The sequence below is a fragment of the Arvicola amphibius genome, chromosome 5 (assembly GCF_903992535.2).
Source record: "Arvicola amphibius chromosome 5, mArvAmp1.2, whole genome shotgun sequence".
NCBI classification, from domain to species: domain Eukaryota; kingdom Metazoa; phylum Chordata; class Mammalia; order Rodentia; family Cricetidae; genus Arvicola; species Arvicola amphibius.
Window position 1 is genome coordinate 32,931,875 of NC_052051.1, and position 21,542 is coordinate 32,953,416.

The 21,542-nt window shown below is 44.2% G+C and overlaps 1 protein-coding gene across 2 annotated transcripts in view; it reads right to left on the reverse strand.

Annotated features, from left to right (window-relative positions):
* Positions 1–2,264: 2,264 nt before the first annotated feature.
* Pcsk2 (proprotein convertase subtilisin/kexin type 2) overlaps positions 2,265–21,542 on the reverse strand; it is a 228,872-nt gene continuing 209,594 nt past the window's right edge. For both annotated transcript variants that reach the window (XM_038331506.1, XM_038331505.1), the window contains 4 exons: positions 14,555–14,770; positions 12,575–12,675; positions 9,836–10,063; positions 2,265–2,751 (listed from right to left, as the gene is read on the reverse strand). In XM_038331506.1, coding sequence (XP_038187434.1) covers positions 2,265–2,751; positions 9,836–10,063; positions 12,575–12,675; positions 14,555–14,770 — 1,032 coding nt within the window. The remainder of the gene's footprint in view (positions 2,752–9,835; positions 10,064–12,574; positions 12,676–14,554; positions 14,771–21,542) is intronic.

Genomic DNA, 21,542 nt, shown 5'->3' on the forward strand with positions numbered 1-21,542 from the left:
TATTATATTTAGCATTATATACCTTTATATACTATATACTCATATCAAAACTTGCCATTTATATTAAGAAGCTGATAAGTTACTCTCTAATTTCATAAATTATACCACAAATGTGAAAATATGGACAACTATGTTATATTTCTGCTGCTTATATAAGACATTAATGTTTATACAGAGAGCTTCAAAATTACAGAGGTGCCATATTGGGAAGAGATGAACAGACATTTCACCTGAATATCCACCGGCCTTTTATTCAGCCAGAATCATTATGATATTTTCTGAATACCCTTTTAGAGATGTATATGGTGGCTATTTCTTCAGTACATACAGAATACACACATATTTAGGTGTATGTGTGTATGTACATTTTTACAAGTATATATATATACACACACATACACATGTATATAGTCTACATATGTATATATATTTCTGTGTGCACTTATGCATACATGCACACATAATGTCCTTTGGTTTATTTCCAGACCATTAACGTGAAATGAATTTTCAGTGATTACCATTTTTTTCTTTAAATATAAGGTGGTTGAAAAAGACCCTTTGCAACAAGTAATAAATTTCTTTAAAAAAAATCATAAAGATTAGTACACTGAAAAGCATGATACAGGGAAAGTTACAAGGTATCAGAGAGGACAAGATTCTTGCTAATACGGTGGAGAAAAGGATTGAAAAGAAGCTTTCCAGGATTCTCTCTTAAAGCTGCTGCCCTCAGGGAATGGGACCCCAGTGCTTCTATGTAGTCACTGGCTTGGTTAAAGGAACTCCAGACTCTGTTTGTGCTTCAGGGAAGGGAGGGTGGGAGCCCGGGAGGCTGGGGGTGGGGTGGGATGTCTGAGCACTGAGATTTGAGCAAGAAGCCAATCCTTGGGAGGGGACACCAAGTGACCATGGGTGACTTTGGTAATAACTGTTTGGAAATGAAATGGTGTCATTTAAGGTTGACAACTGTCCCCTTGTTATATATTCTCAAGGGTTTGAGTTGCCAAGATGACATGTGCTTCCCTAAAAGAGGCTGTCGCTTGCTTCCTTCTGGCCTCCAGTTTTAGGGGATGAGGCGGCAGATGTCCCTCTTAGTGGAACAGGCTCCTTGCAAGTCTGGGTCCACTGGAATACGGACACTTGTGTCTTCTGTTGTACCCCTTTCATCTACCGGCTACTTCTGGGACAGTGGCCCGTTTGCCCTGCACATCAATCAAAGCACAATTTGAGGGAGGGAGACACTGCAGTCTAGTGATGCTTTTGGGAAATCCAAGCTCACGTGGATGTGGGTAGAGCTATCAACAATAAACCAAACGCAACACAAAACAAAACAGAAAACCTTTTGCCTCTTGGTTGTGTCACGTCAAGGAAGTCTGAAAACCCCTCAGGAGAAGGAGTGCTCCTGTTTCTAAAACCCCTCAGGAGAAGGAGCGCTCCTGTTTCTAACCCTGGGAAACCGCCCTTCGCCAGACAGCCGTGCGACCTGCCTTGCCTCTTTCCCCTCCCGACGGCTGTGCCAAGGGTACCAGGGAACAGAGGGTGTGTGGGTGAACTCTGTGCAAGACCGACATTTTTGGCTGCTCCAGTTAATTCTATGCCAACACAGAGCAGCAGCTGGGGACAGAAGAGCCACATGTTTCAGTTTTATGTCACCCTGGCTGGGCGGAAGGAACACAGTTAGGGTACCGGTGGTGAATTTTCGATGTGCATGTCCTTGAAGTTTCCTCGCCTGCCCAGTGTTTAGGGTTCCCTAGGGATATCATCTATTTTCAGTTTACATCCCAGAATAGTCTTGCTTCGTTTAAGCCACTGCCCACCCCGTGCTGGAGCTGCGGATCTCACCCTGCCAGCTTGCACTTCCATGCGTGTAAACAGCACTTCGGCTGAGACCACACGCGGTCCTGAGCCACCAAGGGTGGCTTTTTAGATGCGTTCTTTTTTCTTCTCAGCTATGGAAAAAGAATCGAGGGCAAAGTTGTCCCTGTTTTGTTTACAGTATATCACCCACTTACAGGACAGAAATAAAGGTCGAGTCACACATAGGACATAGATGTTGGTAGGAATGCTGTATTTGGGCTACAGAATTAAAAACGACTGCTTCCATTGTAGTGAAAATAATCATGGACAGTAAGCAAAGCTGCAGACCAGGCTGGGGTTGCTTGTGTGGGGGTAACAGGAATTGCTGGGTGGCTGGTGGCGGCCAGAACCATGGAGCAAGGACAGAGGCAGAGACAGGGAGGAGGGGCGGTGGCGATGGAAGCATGGCCCTAGTTCTTCCGCAGGATACTCTGCAGACTCCTCTCCACGGCTTCATCCAGCTCCTCCTCCAGCTCTTGCTTCTTGGACATGGCCAGCTTAGACTGGTAATCCCTCACCACCTGATCGATGTATGGGGCACTCTGGGTGCCGTGTAACATCAGGGTCCATTCCTTCAGCAACCCCTTCTGTGGCGCACTGCCCACAAAGCCCAGCTCCAGGGTCCAGGTCCCTCGGGCATCCTCCCCCCAGGTGTGGGTGGTCATGAAAGGCCACTTGTCAAAGCCCACCTTGGAGTCGTCGTCTCTTGGACGCCGGCTCAGCAAAATGGACTTGGTACCCATGGGGGAGGTCATGTTGATGTTCAGGTCTCCTCTCCTGGTTGCGTTGACAGTGATGACCGCTTGGACATGCTCGAGGTAGCGGACGAAGTTTTCTTTCCCCTCACATGCATCTGTTTGGAGGGTCAGTACCAACTTGCCAGTGGGTGGTATTTTTCTGAGGGCAGAGAGAGGAGGAGATTTGGTAAGAGAAGGTATGCATACCATGAGATGGGATTTCAAAACACCATCTGAAGCAGGAAGAGAAAGTGCTTTGGGAATTATGTATTGAGACTGACTTGGGTTTTGGGTTTCACATCAGCTGTGAGCTTGAGCATAGACTCTCCCCTGTAAAGAGAAGGCAGCCACTGCTGGTGTCGCCACATCTAAGCCCCCTGTAGTCACCTGTAACTACAGCTCTCACGTAGCCTGACCACCTTCTACCTCAGCTGTCTCCCAGCTTCTCCCCTGAGAACATCACAGGCATCTGCTCAGTCTGTGCGCAGGACACCTAACAATATCAGGGATTGAGTTCCTCGGGGAGAGTCCCTGACCAATGACTGATGGGATGTGTTCCATAAATGTTCTCTGGCATCCCTGTTTCTTAGTGGAATGACTCAGTGTCCCAGACCGGCAAGGTCTCATCTTAGGGCTAGCTTTAAGAGCAACTCAGATGGAGGCAAAATTTCATAATGACTTTCTTTTCCTTTTAAAAGAATATTTAAAATTTGTCCCCTGACAATTTCCTACATGTATACAATGAATTTTGATCATATCTACTCCTCCACTTCCCACCCCACTTCTCCTGACTCCCAATATGCCCCCCCTTTTATATGAGAAGAATTAAAAATAAAAGAAAAAGAGAATCAGATAGGAGAGCCACCTTCGCTCATTGTCATTGTTCCCTAAACAGGACAGTATAAGAACTATCTATTTAACATTTACTTCATTTTATATACATTTCTGGAGATGAGGCAGGGCACACAGGGGCGTGTGTCACAGGTATAGTAGGACACTGCTTTACAAGAGGAGTATTCATTGATGTCCTGAACATCTGTGGTCCTGGAGCAAAGCCTCCACATACGCTGTGGAATAGCTATTTTTTTCAGGTTTTTTTTTTATTTATTTAGTTTTTTTTCTTCTCCTCACTTGTGCTTTTTATCATAGTGACTGCATCTTGTTTTTATAAAAAGAAAATAGGAAAAAAAAGTTAATTTTAAATGATAAAATGAGACCTGTGCTTAGGAAGAGTTAGCTTAGAAGAAGTTAAAACAGCAGGTGGCTGTGGAGCATTTCTTTTGAGTCGTCCTAGAGCGCCCATTCTTAGGCTGTGTTCTGGAACGCCTTCAGTGCAGACACGCTCCAGGACACTTCAGAGCAGCTGACCTTACAGAAGGACGTGCACAAAAGCCTGGTGCTCAAGTCCTATAAAGAAAACCCTGGGGGTGTGTGGGTGGCTCATCTCTTTATCTTGTTGTGTATTGCTTTAAGTGAGCAATCAGTCGATTCCTGCCTAGAAGCAGCATTTCTTAGTGTGCCCCATGGAATGCCTGTGCCATGGATCCTCAACTGAGTAATTGTGATTCTTTTGTTAATCATAGACAACAAACACTCCTTTCAAGGGCATAAAATGCCCACAGTGTTGCCTTTGTGAGCACTCCCCAGTGGGATACCCGTTCCTGCACAGACCTCTGGTCTGCTGCCCAGTGACCCACACAGGAAGACACTGGGGGTCGGAAGTGCTGTGTAGAGCTCTGCAGCTTTTACAGGGTAAAGCACATTCTTTCTCCCTCTCTCCTCCACACCTCTTCCGGCGTTCATATCAGGTTTTAACACGTTTTCCCAAATTTGCCTGGAATTCAGTTGGAACACAAACTCAGTTACAGGAGCTGCAGCAACGGTGCCCTTGGAATGCACAGAGGGTGGGGTGTGACTGACCAGAACTCAGAGTTCCCCTCCGCCCGGGTGATGGGGCAGTGGAGTTCATTCTGTTCTTTGCACGTGGCTGGCACAGCTGGTCACAGCCGGCTTTCTTTTTCTTTTGATCCTCCTTGAGCACCCTTCACTGAGTCTCTTGATAAAGTTCTTTAGAAAATTGCTTTTCAAATTGCCTCCTTCTCTGGGAAGATAACTGCCGAGGAAACCCATATACCTGACAATCACCGCTCTTAGTGGTACGAGCTGTTTTTGTGCAGCCTGAGTGTCGCGGGAAGTGGCGGTTGTGGAGGCTGTTCATCCCTCTATCAAAGCTCCTTGGAAGTGTGATTCCAGGTCAGCAGGGTCTTCTCTGCCGAGTGGCATGGTCAGCCCTATGCTGCCCACTCAGCCCTCCTGTCCGGCCTTTGAGTTCTCTGAAACCAGGATGCTATTCTGTCTGTGTGTGAGGAATAGGTAGTGGCTTTTCAGCAACAGGAGCACGAATCCAAGACTGTAACGTGGGCTGGCCAGGCATGCTCCTAATGTCAAATTCTTGGAGCTGATATTGCTAAATTGCCATTTCCTGTTCTGTTTGCCCTGTTCAGCACCTCTCCTGCCAAGGAGGAACCGCAGATGAGCCTTAGTCCCGACAATAGTCATTAGCTATTGGGGGCCACCTCTGCATAAACTACCTGGAGTCAGATCGAATGGGAACTGGAGCTACTCAGTTGTGCTTTTACCCGCTGGTGCTCAACAGCCGTCCATTATTATTTTGGATGGTGCAGATGTAAAACATCCCACCACCCATAAAGCCCCACAGCCTCCACATTTCTCAAGAAATTCTTTGAAATTCCACCCAGAGACCCAGTGTTCAAGGCTTCCATAACTGACTTGAGGTGCAGGTAGTCATGCTGAATAAGGTGGAGCCCTCAGTGCCCCAGGCAGACATGTGTCCCAGTTCTCTCTGTTCAGTGACTTTCAAAGGATGAGCCACAGTAGCGAAGTCTCAACAATAACAATTATGGTTTTCTTTTTGTTTTTTTTTGGGGGGGGGCAGGGAGGGAGGAACCACTCCATAGGTAGGAGTGGCTCAAAGTCTCCAGGAGACTTACTGAAAAATCCTTCAGGTATCACCTCCTTCAGTGCAGACTCACGGAGACACAGAAGAAGCCTGTATGGCCTCCTCTCAAATATAATCTTGGCCACTTAGTAGCTAGGAGACCATCAGCAGGCCCTCAACTTTCTCCAACCTCATTTCCTGATCCATGAGGACCCCACTGAGCTCGCAGGACTGCCACAGGGGCTGATATAGGGCTCAAGAGCACAGGAGGTCATTTGATCAATGAACTAAGGTCAGAGCCATAGTGGAAAGAACCTGGGCCTTGTCTTTTCCTTTAGCTCTGGTTTGGTCTCTCTTGACCTTGAACATATTTCTCATGCCTTCTGCATCTCAGCCTCCTCATCTGTAAAAGGTAACAGCGATAGAACACATCTCCCGGGCTAATACTGGCCATATATATATATATATATATATATATATATATATATATATTATATATATATATATATATACACACATAATATATATATCTTATATGTAAAAGCTTCCAGTAACTCTCTAGAGTACCCATTTTTACCTCCTATTTTCTAAGAGACTAGAATTTTGTTTTTACTGGATCTTACAGCCAAGTTAGGAATAAATAACTTGAGGCCACTTAAGACTTAGCCTGCTATTCTGCTGTGCACTCAGCCTGTTTAACAGTGCACAACCAATCTTACTTGCCTTGGATTTCCCATGTAATCTGCTTTTACCACTTAAGCTAACTGATATCTTTTATCTTAAATTATCCATGCCTTGGGCTCAGAGAGCAATGCATGCGTGTTATGATAATCATTTGTTGAAAACAGCAAACAGGTCAAGAGCAACATTATATAACAAATATTGGCAATGAATGTTGGAAGCAGCATGCAGATATCTGATAGAGGCATGCTTGCAGTATTGAATGCTTTAGGGTCAGCTGAAGCAAATAACTTAATTCCCTGCAAAACTGTTGAGGATTTCTATAAAGTGCCCCTCATTCCCTCATCATATGATGCTGACTAATGAATACAGACCTAAGTCTTTTGCTAGGGACACTTAGACATCAGGCAGGCATAGGTACACACACAGCAATAGTAACAGTCACAGACACAAGCACAGACAGGCCAGGAACTATAATGGCAGACAGATGAAAAACACAGGGAGAGAAGTGGAAAATTCAAACTTGGGCTCGCTCCTGGTTAAATAAATCCCAGAGAAGTGCCAACCTTTCTTTCCTTAAACACCAATGCATTTTGGTGCCTTTGCTGTCTTTAATGCATTTACCTGATGTAGGTATCTATAAAATTACTTGGAGCTTGTGCTTTTAGATGGTCATAGGTACTGGTCTGAATCTTTGCTTCCCTATTCAGTATGGACTGAAGTGATGCTTTATGAGATAATGGAGTGGTTTATGGGGAAAGTGTGGGGGTTCTGCAAGGAGGTGTTTTATGCCACATTCTTGGACTCAGCGAGTAAACAGTGAGGATGCTCATCCAGAGAGGATGCTTCCCCATGGGAAGATGTTCATTTATGGGAGGATGCTCATCCACGGATAGATGTTCAGTCATGGAGGATGCTCATCCAGGGAGAATGCTCATCCAGAGAGAATGCTCAATTAGGGGAGATGTTCGTCCATGGGGGATGCTCACTGATAACTGTTCAACTAGGGAGAATGCTTACTCATGAGGGAATTGCTCATTTAGGGAGAATTCTCATCAGTGGAAAGATGCTCACCTATGAGAGGATGCCTGCTCACAGGTGGATTGTCCCCCATGAGAATATGCTAGTTCACTGAAGCATGAACATCCAAACCTTCCCATCAGAGGATGCTTTAGACATAAAGTACAAATTGGAATCCACACAAGAACCAGACAGTTATTTCTTCCTGAGTCTTAAGAGATTACTATCTTACTTTTCCGAAAGTGTGAGCTAGGACTGCTTGGAGTCAGGGATGAAGGACGAGACAAAGCTGTACTGGTTGGGTGCCCACCATGTGCCAGCTTTCTATCCTGCATCACTAACATCTCCCAGAAGCCTGGTAAAGGAAGAGGCACCAGCGCCATTGTGCTGGTAATGGGCAAAAGAAGATGCCTTTCTGGAGCCCAAGGAGCTCAAGAAGCGTGTTCATTCACACGGGGAAATAGCCTGCATCTCAGCTTTCACTAACGTGTAAGGGAGACGTTGCTTCTGCTTTGCTCATGCATGTGGGCCTGATACAGAACTTTCTCATACCCTGTTGTGAGAGCCTGCTCACATCCCACATTGCACACGACTTGCGGTAACCTTTAAACAAGACAGGGTCTTGCTACGTAATCTAGGCGTTGTAATTCTCTGGCCTCAGTTTCTCCAGTGCGGAGATCACAGGTGTGTGGAACTAAACCTGGCTTTGCAGCGGCATTTCCTCAGCCTTTGCTCCAAATTTATTGTGTACATTAGATACATAGAGTAAATTAGATGCACATTAGAACTTTTTGTTTGTTTACAGGAAAGAACAGGCACTGCTTTGTCACAAATTGACTTTTAGAAACACTGTTGTGCTTTCAATACAATTCACTTTCTTTGTAACGCTTTATATTTTCTCCAATGAGTTCAAAACTATTATATTGAGAGGGCGTTTGTAGATTCTATACTGCCAATGGGGTCAGATCACAAAGACTGAAAACTGGCAAAATAGGGGTATGAGGAAGGACAGCAGCTTGGTGGGGAGGTCTAAATTGGTAAAGTTCGGACTTGAATTCAGGTCTGGGTAACTGACTACCACAGCTGCAGAGCAGACAAGAAGAAAGGGAAACAGAAGAGAGGACACCTCTTAGTGCGATCAAGTCTCATTGAGCTCAGATGGTCATCAGAAAAGGCAGGAGTAGGAGGTGCCTGAAAGGGACAGGGAGGTGGATTTTTACCACCTTTAAATGGCATGCTTCACAGAGGAGAAGTCTTACAACACAAAACTGGGCAGTGAGCATGAAAGAGAGATTACTACATGCAGCACTGGAGCTGCAGCTCACACATTTAATGCTGAGCAAAATAAACCAGAAACAGCAGCACCCATGTTGCCTGATTCTAGCTAAGATCACGAACTGGTAGAAGGAAGTTACGGCGAGAGGATAAGAGCAGTGGCTGTAGCCATCAAAACTCAAATAATACTGTGGACACGTCTGCAATCCCAGCACTCTGGAGGCTGAGGCAGGAGAATTGTGAGCTCAAGTCAGCCTAAACTACACTGTGCTATCTTATTTTAATTCTGCTTTTGCAAACAAATACTTACAGTCTCTAATTTTCATGATCTATATGCAATACAGAAGTTATTTGCTTCATCTTACTGATGGACCAATAAGGCTAGAAAGAAATTAAACGAAGCGGTCTCTTTACTGACCAATTCTCTTGGCACATAAGGGAAATGGATGGAGAGTAGCTATACTTGACCCAATCAGTGGCTTCTGTGTGAAAAACTCACTCAGACCTCTCTAAATCACAGCCCACCTCATGCAGAATAAAATCGAGCCTTTCCCTTGTCCCACAGGTAAGAGTTGACAATATTGGTAGGTCTCACAATGGATCACTGATCAACAGCCAAGATAAACTACATACATTGAATGTGGTCAAATTCACAAATGAAAATTTCCACATAAGAATATATGCATATATAGACACACACATATATGAGAAAGAGAACATAATATAGGTTCCATTTATATTAAATATAGAATAAGCAAATCAAACTATGGAGTTAGAATAGTGATTGCTTGGCCTAGTGGTGGTGATGCACACCTTTAATCTCAGCACTTGGGAGACAGAGACAGGCAGATCTCTGTGGGTTCGAGGCCAGCCTGATCTACAGAGTGAGTTCCAGGACAGATTCCAAAGTTACAGAAAAATCCTGTCTTGAAAAACAAAAAACAAAAACAAAGACAAACAAACAAACAAAGACTAGTGATTTAGTGATTGCTCTTTGGGGAGATGATGCTGGAAGAGATTGCAGGGTGCCTCTGGGACATTAGTCATGTTTTATTACTGATCTGCATGGTTGCTATATTGGTTGATTAACCCGTGTACCTAAAAATAATGCTATAAACTATGGGAATAGTTACAGCTTAGGTTCTGAGTTGCACAACTATCTTCTGGAGTTGTGCATCTCCATAGCTTTTCCCAGAAAATTGCTTGTCTCAAATGAAACCCAGCATGGTTCCTGTCATGGAGAAGGAACCTGGGATTATCAGCAACGGGGATACTTTTCACATGTGGCAGAAGTATGGCCCCTACTTACTCAGGGTTCTGGACGGAGCCTCCCACACAGTGGAATCTCTCAGGGACAGTTTTCCAGTCTTTAGCCATTTTCACCATGGCACCTGCATCGAGGACACCGTAGCCAAAGAGGTGATTAAATTCCAGGCCAACCCCATTCCGTCGCCATTGATGGACTTCGTCGTGGAGCTGGTTCCGCTTGGAGGTGAGCACAGTCAGATGCTGCATGTCTCTCCAGGTCAGATCCAGGCTGTTACAGAGTACAGAGCAAAGATCAGAGTGAGAAGGGAGCAGGATATGAGATTAACTCAAAAAAAATCAGTAGCCCTCTACATACATGATAAATGGACTGAGAAAGAAATCAGAGAAACATCACCCTTCACAATAGCCACAAATAGCATAAAGTATCTTGGAGCAACTCTAACCAAACAAGTGGAAGACCTGCATGACAAGAACTTTAAATCTTTGAAGAAAGAAATTGAAGAAGACATCAGAAAATGGAAAGATTGCTTTGGGGTAGGTAGAATTAACATAGTAAAAATGGCAATCTTACCAAAAACAATCTACAGATTCAATTCAATGCCCATCAAAATCCCAGACTCAAAAGAACAGTACTCAATCCAGTATAGCCAAAACAATCCTGTACAATAAAGGAACTTCTAGAGACATCACAATCCCTGACTTCAAACTCTATTACAGAGCTACAGTACTGAAAACAGCCTGGTATTGGCATAAAAACAGACAGGAGAACCAATGGAACTGAATCGAAAACCCAAATATTAATTCACACACCTATGGAAATCTGATTTTTGACAGAAAAGCAATAGTTTATATTTAGGAACACATGTGTACATATGCATGCAATGATAATGAAAAAAGAGGTATTGTATTTGGAGGAGAGAGGGGTATATGAGCAGGTTTGGAGGGAGGAAAAGGAAGGGGAGAGATAGTGTGATTATATTCTAACCTCAAAATTTAAAAAAAAATTAAAAGAAAAATAGAACTCAGTTTTATTCAGAATGGCAACATGCTAAGTGATAGCACATTTATCAGCCTCCTTTGAAGCATGGGTGGTCTTGTGACTAGTTCTGGCCAATGAGAAATAAGTAGCAGCTCTGGGTGGGGTTTCTTGGGAAGTTCCCAAGGAACGGAGTTAAGCCTTGTCCACAGAGGTTGAAAGGCTGAAGAGAGACACTTAACATGGGCTTGCAGCCAAGTGGGTAAAGGCAGATTAGACCCCACGATCTGTGCAGACCGTGTGATGAATGGTTTCAGCTTCTGGTAATGCTTGTCATACGTGAATGAGTTTTGGTTTCTGTGCTTAGGAGGGCAGAAGTGTCTGTCCTTCATAGTCAAGGTTTGAACGGTGTTCAAATCTATTTCTTCGTCTATTCTGTACAACTTCATCTTGTTTGGCTTGTTGCAGAGAAATGGAGTCTTCTCATATAAGAACAATCTCAATAGTTCTTCATTTAGTGACTAAGCATTAGTGTAGCAAAGTAGTTGTGTAACTTACAGAAGACAAAGGGGGATTTCATGAAGGAAGACACATTTGTCTGCTGTCGTTTGGTATGTAAATAAATTGCTGGTTTGTGTTGTGGGTGATGGAGCCTTCTGCTCTTTCAGGTATGTAGTTTTACGATGGATGTGTATGACTATGTGTTATTTACTGAGCCATTTAAGCAATATCTAGCAGAAATCATTAGCTCTGGCTTTTTAGGCTCTCACACCCACTCCTGTCTCTGTGGGCGCCTGGCATGTGAGTGGAGAGGCACACACTAGTCTGCCCTTCAGAGCTGACCTCCAGCTCAAACCTACTGAGAGCTCTTGAGGTCTAGGCCCAATACCCTCTCAGGGCCCAGAAAGTCTACAGCCAGTGGAAGGCTAGGGATCTTAGGGCAAGAAATGAATCTCTCACTCTGAACTTCTTCATGCCAGTTTCCTTATTGTTCTTCTTTCTAATTCTCCTTCCTAGTTCTAATTCCTTCTAGCTTCTTCTCCTGTCCTCAAAACTCTCTTTTTTCTTGAAGCGATAAAGAAAACACAAAAATTGCCTCCATTGGTCAGAAGCACATTCCTAGGGCAAGCCATTGCCATGGCTACATAAGGGTCCAAGGTTACAGAAGCGAGACCCTGACCAGAGGGTGGAGGAGTACAGTGTCCTCTGAGATAAGCTTTGAGACATAGGTCTTTTCTTAACAGACCTGGCAAGCAAAGAACAGACATGCTTTTCTTTAGTAACCTTGGTTGGACATCTGCAGCTCTGACCTTGTGCATAGCTGTAAAGTTTTACACTTGTGATTTATTTACAAAAAGCCTTTAGTCTAGTTCGAACTTGCTTTGAGGTGAAAGAAAGTTAATTTTGTGCAGTTAGTCTGAGCAAAAGAACAAGGCAGGCTTTTAAGTGTCCACAAATATATCTAGTTATGAAGTTTGTCCTAGAATATATTCTATATACCAAAACTATATAGCTAAATAAAAGTCGTCTTCCCAACCACCTACAGGTACGTGTTCCCATAAGATTGAGGTGTAATCATGAGATTACATATACACATCACATGAGATTACACACTACAATGTAGGTATTGAGAGACACTAAGCTTTCTTTAGCAAAAGCGAGCAACAGTTTCCAGAGTTGACAGTCCTGCGGACCTGTCTGGACAGGATTAGCCTCCACCAGAGAATCACTCCTCAGGTAGGCTGACATCTGAGCACTAGCTGTCACCTCCTGTAACTCTCATGGCCCTGGACAGGAACATACTTAGCTTCCAGCGCCAGGGCGAACACGCCAGCTGCCTCAGGAGCAGCCGCAGATGTCCCAGAATGTCTCAGAGTGCAGTTGCCATACAAGTCTGTGGTGGCCTGGAAAAGAGGATGTTGAGAAATGAATGAACAAGCCACACTGTTTGAGCCCTAGATGCTGAGGATCACGGTAGTATCGATTTATCTTATTTAAGCCGTTCAGAAGAGTCAATAGTCAGTGGTGGGTTGAGATGCGCTGAGCTTGGCTTTTGGACTCATCATTATGGTTCATCATAAGATACCATGACCTGCATCAGCATTTCCTTTCTCTTCCAGAAGGAAAAGGTGGGAATCCCAAAGTGGGAAGACTAAGTTTCCAGAGGCAGGGCAAGTTATTCTACCTGGAAAGGACAGATCATCCAAAACAAATATTCCTTTCTACCTAAAACTTCCGAAGGTATTCTGAGACATGCCAAGAAACCCTGGTGTGTCCTGGTTTCCTCCTCAGCTTCAATTAGGGGATACCATGTATCCCCTAAATAAAGTGTTAGGGGTCAATAGAGTGTTAAAGGACTTTTTAATGAGAACATTTTCATTTTCAATAATTGTGAGAGCTAGGTATTCATTGAGATCATGTATAAAACACAGAAACTCTTCTCCCTCTACAGGGTTCTCAGGAGAGCTTATTATTTTAGGAAGGCTTAAAGGTGGTCTATTGGGAAAATTACAATATTCAAAAGAATTTCTTCCCAAGCCCAGTGCAGTGAGTGTCATAGATAAGGGCTGACGACAAAAATCCCATCACTTGGGGCCTCTGGATAGGGACCGGGCTCCCAGAGGGTGGAGCAAGGTACCACAAACAGAACAGGATGGAAATTGGCCTCCATTGTCCCTTTCTGCTAGGCTCTGGATGGATCAGAGGGGCTGAAGTCCCATTCTGCTTAGGAGTTGGCATATCTTCTTCTCTAATCTCAGAAGACCACTCAGGAGGGCCACAGAGGGATTATGGGTAGTTGGTAAGGGCAGCGTCTCTTGCAGCCAAAAGTTTTTATTCCCTCTTTGCTCATTTGTAAGACTGACTGTATGCCTAAGGATGAGAACACAGAGGCGAATGTGGAGTTCAAACCTTACATGGTGATAATGAGTTTGTTCCAAGCTCCCGTCCTCGTGTGTGGGGACATCCCAATGGCAGTCAGGATGTAGCTTATCCATGGCTTTAAGTCATATGCCACATGTCTGGCTTGAAGGACCAAAGAAACACTGGAATGTGAGCACACTAACCAGAAAGGCAGAAGTCCTGGAAGGGCTACTGTGCTCTGCAGGGAACGAAAAGTTCACTGTGATACCTGGCTGCCTAGGAAGGGAGTGGATTTCCTCAGGAAAAAGAGAGACAGAGAATCCATTTTATAATATGAGGGAATCAGACTTTTTTTCCCTGAGAAAATACACAGCTGGGCTCACCTTTAGGAGGGCTAAGGAGCCACAGAAATCCACCCACGGACATTATTATTATTATTGCTATTATTATTATTATTATTAATTATTTTGCTGTACTGGTGATCCAACCCAGGGTCGAGTATATGCTAAGGCAAGAATTCTACCCCTTGCAGCCTGGTGTTGTTTCTAGCTGCTATAATGCAGGGGTGCTTTCTTAGTGATTGTGACTTGATGTGATGTCTCAGTTCTTACAGTTATTCCTCTCCTTGTAAGTGACATGCCGGGAAACCTATTGGTAAACCAGAGGTTGTCATTACTTGTATGCGAAAGCAAGATGCCACACCAGGAAGTCTACAGAAAATGAACTGGAAAAGAATCTTATTTCCCACCCGCAGAGCGTCGGTCTCCACCTTGATTAAGCTCACCTAGACATGGAGAAATTGGATGTTCTCCTCAAAAGCTGTGCTAACTTATAAAGAGAAGGGAGTGCGGTTGAGAGATCAGTCTGTCACAGAGGGGCCCCTGGCACTAACGAACCAGACCGGAAGTAGCTTGCACGTACCACGCCAGCCTCGGGATTCCTCTTCCTCCCATTGCTGAAGGTGGATGCCAAGGTGGAAGAACAGCTCTCATCGTACAAGGCGGTCCTGCCGTCGTTGATGGCTGAGTTGATGGAGATGGTCCACATGCTTGATGCATAACCGTCACAATTGCAGTCGTCGTAGCTGCCGCCATCCCCGGAAGCCCACACATAGATGCTGCCTTTTCCCCCACGACCCTGGTAGAGCAAGGAAGATGTGGCGCCAAGTCCCGACATTGAGCAAACAGGAGCAGTGGGGTCATGGCCTGGAGCTTGGAGTTGGGGGAGGGTTTCCTTAATGGGTAAGACCCTGGTCTAGGGACGGTCAGGATTTAAGCCAATGGTGCTATGCAATCAAATAACTGAAGCTTCATTTTATCTGGGCTGGAAACTCTCATCTGGTGGGAGATAGTAGAAATGATCTCTGCCCAAAGAATGACAAATATAAGCTCACCAGAATTTTTGATTTTAGCTGAGACTAGCAGGTTAACAAAGGTTAGAAGCATTGCTTTAAAAATTTACCAATAAACAGATTATTTATTTATTTATTTATTTATTTATTTGTTTGTTTATTTATTATGTATACAATATTCTGTCTGTGTGTATGCTTGCAGGCCAGAAGAGGGCACCAGACCCCATTACAGATGGTTGTGAGCCACCATGTGGTTGCTGGGAATTGAACTCAGGACCTTTGGAAGAGCAGGCAGTGCTCTTAACCTCTGAGCCATATCTCCAGCCCTTTAGGCATATTTATTTATTTATTTATTAAAAATTTACCAATAAACGGATTTTTTAAAAAGCCTTAAAATATGCCAATGAACTGATTTTCAAAATGCCTTAAAGATAGTACATACTCATTATAAAAAGTATCAATGTATATAGAAAAGAAAAGTTAAAATCCCCCAGGGGCAACAATTGTGATCTTATTCTTACATACAAGTGTTCAGTGAAATTTAAGTGTACATGCCTATGCTTATATTAACCTACATAAGATGTATATGTAGATATAAAAATGAAGTGTATGTTTAACCAGTATGAAATAAAAATCTTACATATGTGTATATAGCTTTAAAAAATCCAGTTGGATAATAAGAGAACCCTATTGGAAATGCTACATGCCATTTGACCTGGGCAAGGGACCTACTCTAGGAATAATAGCCTAATGTGGGGAAGTAACACAATAGCCAATGAAATCTGAGCTCCAGAGGATAGTACGGTAGTTATCCCATTTGGCCATCAGTTACAGAAGATAAACTGTGTTATTAGTGACTCAAGTCAGTATTGCTCCTGTCCAGTCTCGGCCGTTAGTGGTTTTGTTTATCTTTCCTTGCCTCTATGAGTAGTCTCTTTCCTGTCTGCCTTAACCAGGATTAGCCATTTGTTGGTTGCTTTCTCCTCTGTTGTGGAGGCAGTGGAACTAGGTGGGGAGTGGAGAGGAGGGTAGCCATGCAGCGCCGGAAGTGAGGGGCAGGTGTACAAGCTCCCCTTTCTCCACAACTTGGTTTAGAGTGGCTGGGGGACCCTCTGAAGTAGTGGTTCTCAACCTGTGGATCTTGACCCCTTTGTGAGGAGGGGTGTCACGTATCAGATATCCTGCACATCAGATATTTATATTGCAGTTCATAACAATAGCAAAATTATAGCTATGGCATACCAATGAAAATAATTTTATGGTGGGGGGGGAGTCACCACAACATGAGGAACTGTATTAAAGGGTTGCAGCATTAGGAAGGTTGAGAACCACTGCTCTAAAGGGAGGGGTGGAAGAGAGGAGGAAAGGGGGAGGGAGAGGGAGGGTGGGAAAGAGAGGGAAGAAGAAAGAAAGAAAGAAAGAAAGAAAGAAAGAAAGAAAGAAAGAAAGAAAGAAAGAAAAGGAATGGGGGAAGACAGAGAAAACCCCTGTGTGGCCACCAGGGGTCTGTGGTTCCGATTCAGTGGTTTAAGGTGGAGATGTCATTAGAAAACGAGGGACCAGATCACCTCCAAGGTCTGTCTGCCTCTTGACAAGGAGAAGTGGCATTCTGAATCCCTTCTAACAGGACCGGGAACTAATTAGCCTGTGACTGAGTTGATAAGTTCACTAATAATTGTTTGACCACAAACTGGGAATTGTCTTCAGATTCTTGGTAAATCTATTCTGCTGAAAGTCTCCATCAAAATAAGCAGCTGCTCTTGGAAATCAGGGCGAAGAGGAAACAGATGGTTTCTGATGTTGACATATTCTCAGGTTCAGATTTGGGCATAATACCTGGATAACCCTCCCTTGCAAGTCCCTGAACAGGCTGTCAGTGAGCGAAGAGAGAAGCAACCTTGATACAAGGAAGCACCTTGGTGTGTGTGTGGGGGTGTCACTGTGACCTCTGCTTGCATAATTCCATGTATCAATACCCTTTGTAATATGACTTTGCAGCTTTGCCTAAGAAGAGAAGGGGGGGGTCTCTTTCCTACTTGGATCCTGACTGACTTCATGTCTTGATCTGACCATCAAAATGTGAGAGATGTCAAGTGGGAAAAGATTCTAAACACAAGACTTAAGGAACCTTCTACATTCCTGCTGTGTCTTAGAACTTGGTTATACAGGACAACGAATCTGACTTAGCCTGTCAAGAAGCCAGTCAAATTCATGGCCCCAGCTGATAGTCAATGCCAAAGCTTCCTTAGACCAGCCAGTCTCTAGCTTACCTCTCACAAATGCCTGAATGAGGATGTAGGAGAGCGCTGGGTTGCAGAGCAGCTGCCATTGAATGGAAGTGAAGGCCTTGCTTTGTAGCTCACCCTGTGCGTAGCCTTGAACTCACAGACTCCCTCCTGTCCCAGCCTCTCAAATGCTGGAATCACAAGTGTGCCCTACCACGTCTGGTTTTCACCTTGACATCTTATGATGTTAGCATGCTTTAAAAAATTATTTAGCTTTTTATTGTGAAAGTTACATGCAATGTAGAACAATTGAAATGCATAGACGATGGAGCGGAAAATAGAAATTCTTTATAACCTGTGAATAAATAATTCCTAGTGTGATTCTGTGGTTCCTGACAGCTTTATATAGAGAGGCAAAGCATTAGTCTGGCTTCTGCAATGAACCCGGGATAATAAAATAGATTCACTTTACTTGACTTGATTTAAAATGCATTTCTTACTATTATATAATTAACATTTGTTCATGTGATTAAGGCTATTTTATATTATGCCTTATTAGTCTTACTAAATAGACATTTCACAATTTATTCTCTCCTTTTTAGATATACATGGAGAATTATTTCTAGTTTTAAAATACTGCCTAATTTTTAAAATGAGCATAATTTCATCTATATCATTTTTATCTCTGTTTACTTAGGTGGAGCTACTAAAAGAAGGAATTTTTGATGAGAAGGAATGCACTTTTGAAGATTCTTCATCCACATAGTCGTATTACTGCTCTTTATAATAACTCTAATGCCAATGTCTATAAATAATAAATGCCAATATGAACTAATTTTGTTTTTATGGTGCTGGGAATTGACCAGGGTCTTGTACATGCTAGGCAGACTTCTCCTTCCTGGCTGGGGCTCAGTGGCCCAGGCAGGCTTTGAACTCCTTCTGTTGCCAAAGATGACTGTGCACCCCTTGATCCTACACCCTCTGCCTTCTTCCACTTCTTTTTGTCCCAGATAAGAAGGGAAGAATTGTAATAGTGTGTGAACAGTTTTGGAGGCTGGGTTGCAGGCTTTAGGCCAAGCATCCTTTGGGCTTCAGAGGCTAAATCAGGACTGGTGTCCCTGAGTGCTCTGGGCAGGAGGCATCCATCACCTGCTGAGGCCCTGGCACTGCCGCTGCTGTATCTGACCCACACTCTGATTAGATTTCATCAAGCAGCACCAGGGCTTTGCCTGACCCACACCTGATTAATCACTTTCTCCTCAGTCAGCCCTCTACTCCCTCATCCTGGGCGGTGGTGTTTGAGCCACTCTCTTGCAAGTGGCTCATCATCTTCATATCTCCTAGTGCGGAAACCTGACACCTGCGCCGTGCCCTCCATCCTTCCATCCTCCATCTGTCCCGAGGACAATCTATCTGCCCGCAGTCTCATCAGGACCACAGAGAATTCCTGCAGCTTGCCTTTAACTACTCATTACTTATTGGCTCTCTTTAGCAGCTGTCCTGAAAAGAGATTAATAAGGGACTGGAATATAGTCATTAGAGCCAGCCCAAATGTCCCAGGCTGTCCTGGGTGGCTCCGTTCCCTTTATGCAGGAGAAGAGCGTCGTGAGTCCTCTGTCATCATCAAGGTTCTCTCATGCTGTCTGAATTCTTCTTCTGAGCGGCAGAGCAGAAGAAAATGTGGGAAGAAGAGATGCCGTGCTCTCTGGTGGCTTTCTGTTGTCTCATCCTTCTCCTCACAGGGGCCACATTTGTCCATCCACACAGTGAACGTATGATTTCCAGAGCTCTGTCTGGAGAGTGACGACTCTATGTCTCTGGCTAGATTGTTCCTGTGACTGTGACAGATAGCAGACGGTGCCTCTCAGAACCTCTTGTGCTTGGGAATTTCCAAATGCCAACGTGGGCATCTCTTTGTCTTAGTGCTATTTCCCAAGAGGCCAAAGGCTTCTCTGTGTACCTCCCCTCCGACTTTGATTGCTAGAGCTCTGACCCCCCTGGGAGTAAATCTCATCCAGTGGTTTCTGTCTTAGCTCCCTTGCACCCGAACAGTATAGTTTTACTGTGTGTACATGTATTTCTGGTAATCTAAGATTTTCATTGTTTATGGGGATAGCTGGCTTGAGCACACAGCCTGAGTTGGTCCTTTCTGGTTCTCATCACACGTCCATATTTACTCCTGGTGCCACCTTTTCTTCCAAAATAACATCAACTCAAATCCCTAACTTGAGTTGGACTCAAGTTCAGCTCAGATCTTAAACTCAAGCCTTGTCTCAGGGGTTTGCTTTCGGGAGATCTCAAAGTAAAGACTGTGTCCCAGTTTGATTTCTATTTCTCTGATAAAACACCACAAACAAAAGCAACTAGGTGAGGAGAGAGTTTGTTCAGCTTACAGTTTATAGTCTAGTCTCCAGAGAAGCCAGGGCAGGAGCTCAAGGCAGGAACCTGGAGGCTGTGGAGGAGTGCTGCTTCCTGGCTTGCTCTCCATGAGTTGCTCAGGCTGTTTTTGTAGAGCCCCTACAATGGGCTGGGTCCTCCCATATCAGTCACTAATTAAGAAGGTGCAGCACAGACTTCCTACAGGCCAGTCTGGGGAGGGAGGGCATTTTCTTGATTGAAGTTCTCTCTTCCCTAATGACTCTAGCTCATGTCAAGGTGACATAAAACTAGCCAGCACAGGTAGAGATTAGTTACTGGCCACCTCATCATTCAGGATCTCTATTACCAACTCCCCGGTGTACTGTGGAAAATGCCTTAACTCTAAACCAAACATAAATACTACCAAGTTAAAGAGGCAAGACTGCCATACGGCACAGGGAAACGATTTATTCTTTTCCTTTGATGTGGGTTTTCAAACCCAGAGTACTGTGCATGCTTGGAGGACATTTGAGCACTGACACAGATTGTCAGTTCCCTTCTTTCCATCTTGCCTGTTCTTTGAAAAAACTTACAAGAGGCAAACTGACATTTCTAAAGATCCGGATAAATAAGGTTTATGTGTGAATCAGGTTAGGCACTTGGGAATGGTAAAATCTGTGGCAAACAGGGTGCGCACTCTTAAGGCTCTCTTACCCACTTCTTCATTTTCCTCCTCATTTTTATGGTTATTATATTGGTCAAACAAAATCTATCTGCAGGGTGTTAATATTAAAGGGCAAATGTAAGAGTTGCCTCTGTGTGTAGCGGTCAGACTTCTGTGTGTGAATAGACATCGTCTCTCCCAGGCGGGTTTGTCTTTAGAGTAAACCAGATAGCTGAACGAATAAGGAGAAGCCCTTCGCTGCTGTGTAGTATGCTGCCACTGACAGAATTCTCCAAACTGTCTAAAAAGTGTGAAAGTGTGAGCTTGAAACAAAGCCTTGTTCCCACAGCTTGGGGATGTCAGATGACAGGACATGTCTGTCCCACCTCACTGTGCGCTTTCCTCAGCAAAATATTTGCACGCTGTTGTTGGAAGATAAGTCATGAAGATTTTTCTCTTGCTTTTTTTTTTTTTTTTTTTTTTTTTTTTTTTTTTTTTTTTTTTTTTTTAGCAAACTTGGCATGTTTTGCAAAAGCGCTGCACTTGAAAATGCCTTTCAGGTGGAGACAGGGAGGTTACAGATGGAGCAGAAAGAGTGATCCAGCTCTGAGATGTGACATTCGGAAGCACATGAAATGACAGGAGCCACCCAGGGATGCCTTGTTTCAAATGCATGTGCATTGCAAATGTGACCAGTGGGCACTTGTCACTTACTTGCCTGATCCTTCCAGCTTCGGGTGCCAAAACGTACCATGTCTGCTGGAGAAATGGATACCTGCCAAATATCCCCTAGGTTCCTGCTGTCTGGCCCTGGGTTGGATGTCTGCTTTTTTTTTTCAACCATGCGGTGTTAAGAAAGCAAGCTGATGATGTGTCAAGAGTCCCAGCCTTGAGTATGTGAAGCAGGGCAGCGACGCTACCTCCTCCAATCAGGTCCTATTGGTAGGCCTTTGACTTGTGCCGCTCTAATGCCAGGGTCTTCCACACGGATTCGGATTGGCTCAGTTTCAACAGCAGATTGCCACAAACCTTGGAGCGGGACATTTTGCTACTTTCCCACCAGGCCCCGCCCAAGTGTAGGAACCGATGTTTAAAGGCACGAAGCTGTTCACTTTCAGGACTTTGTGTTTCTTGAAACTTGTATTGAATATAAGGGAGACAACTCTTCTACAGAGGGAGGTCACGGCTTACTTAGCAAAGCTGTCCTCCATGGTCACAGGATGGAAAACTTGCCATTTGGCAGAAACATGTGACTCAGGGTTTCGGATGCTTTTATTTCAGTCCTATCCCCCGAAGGGAACTTTCAGCCTC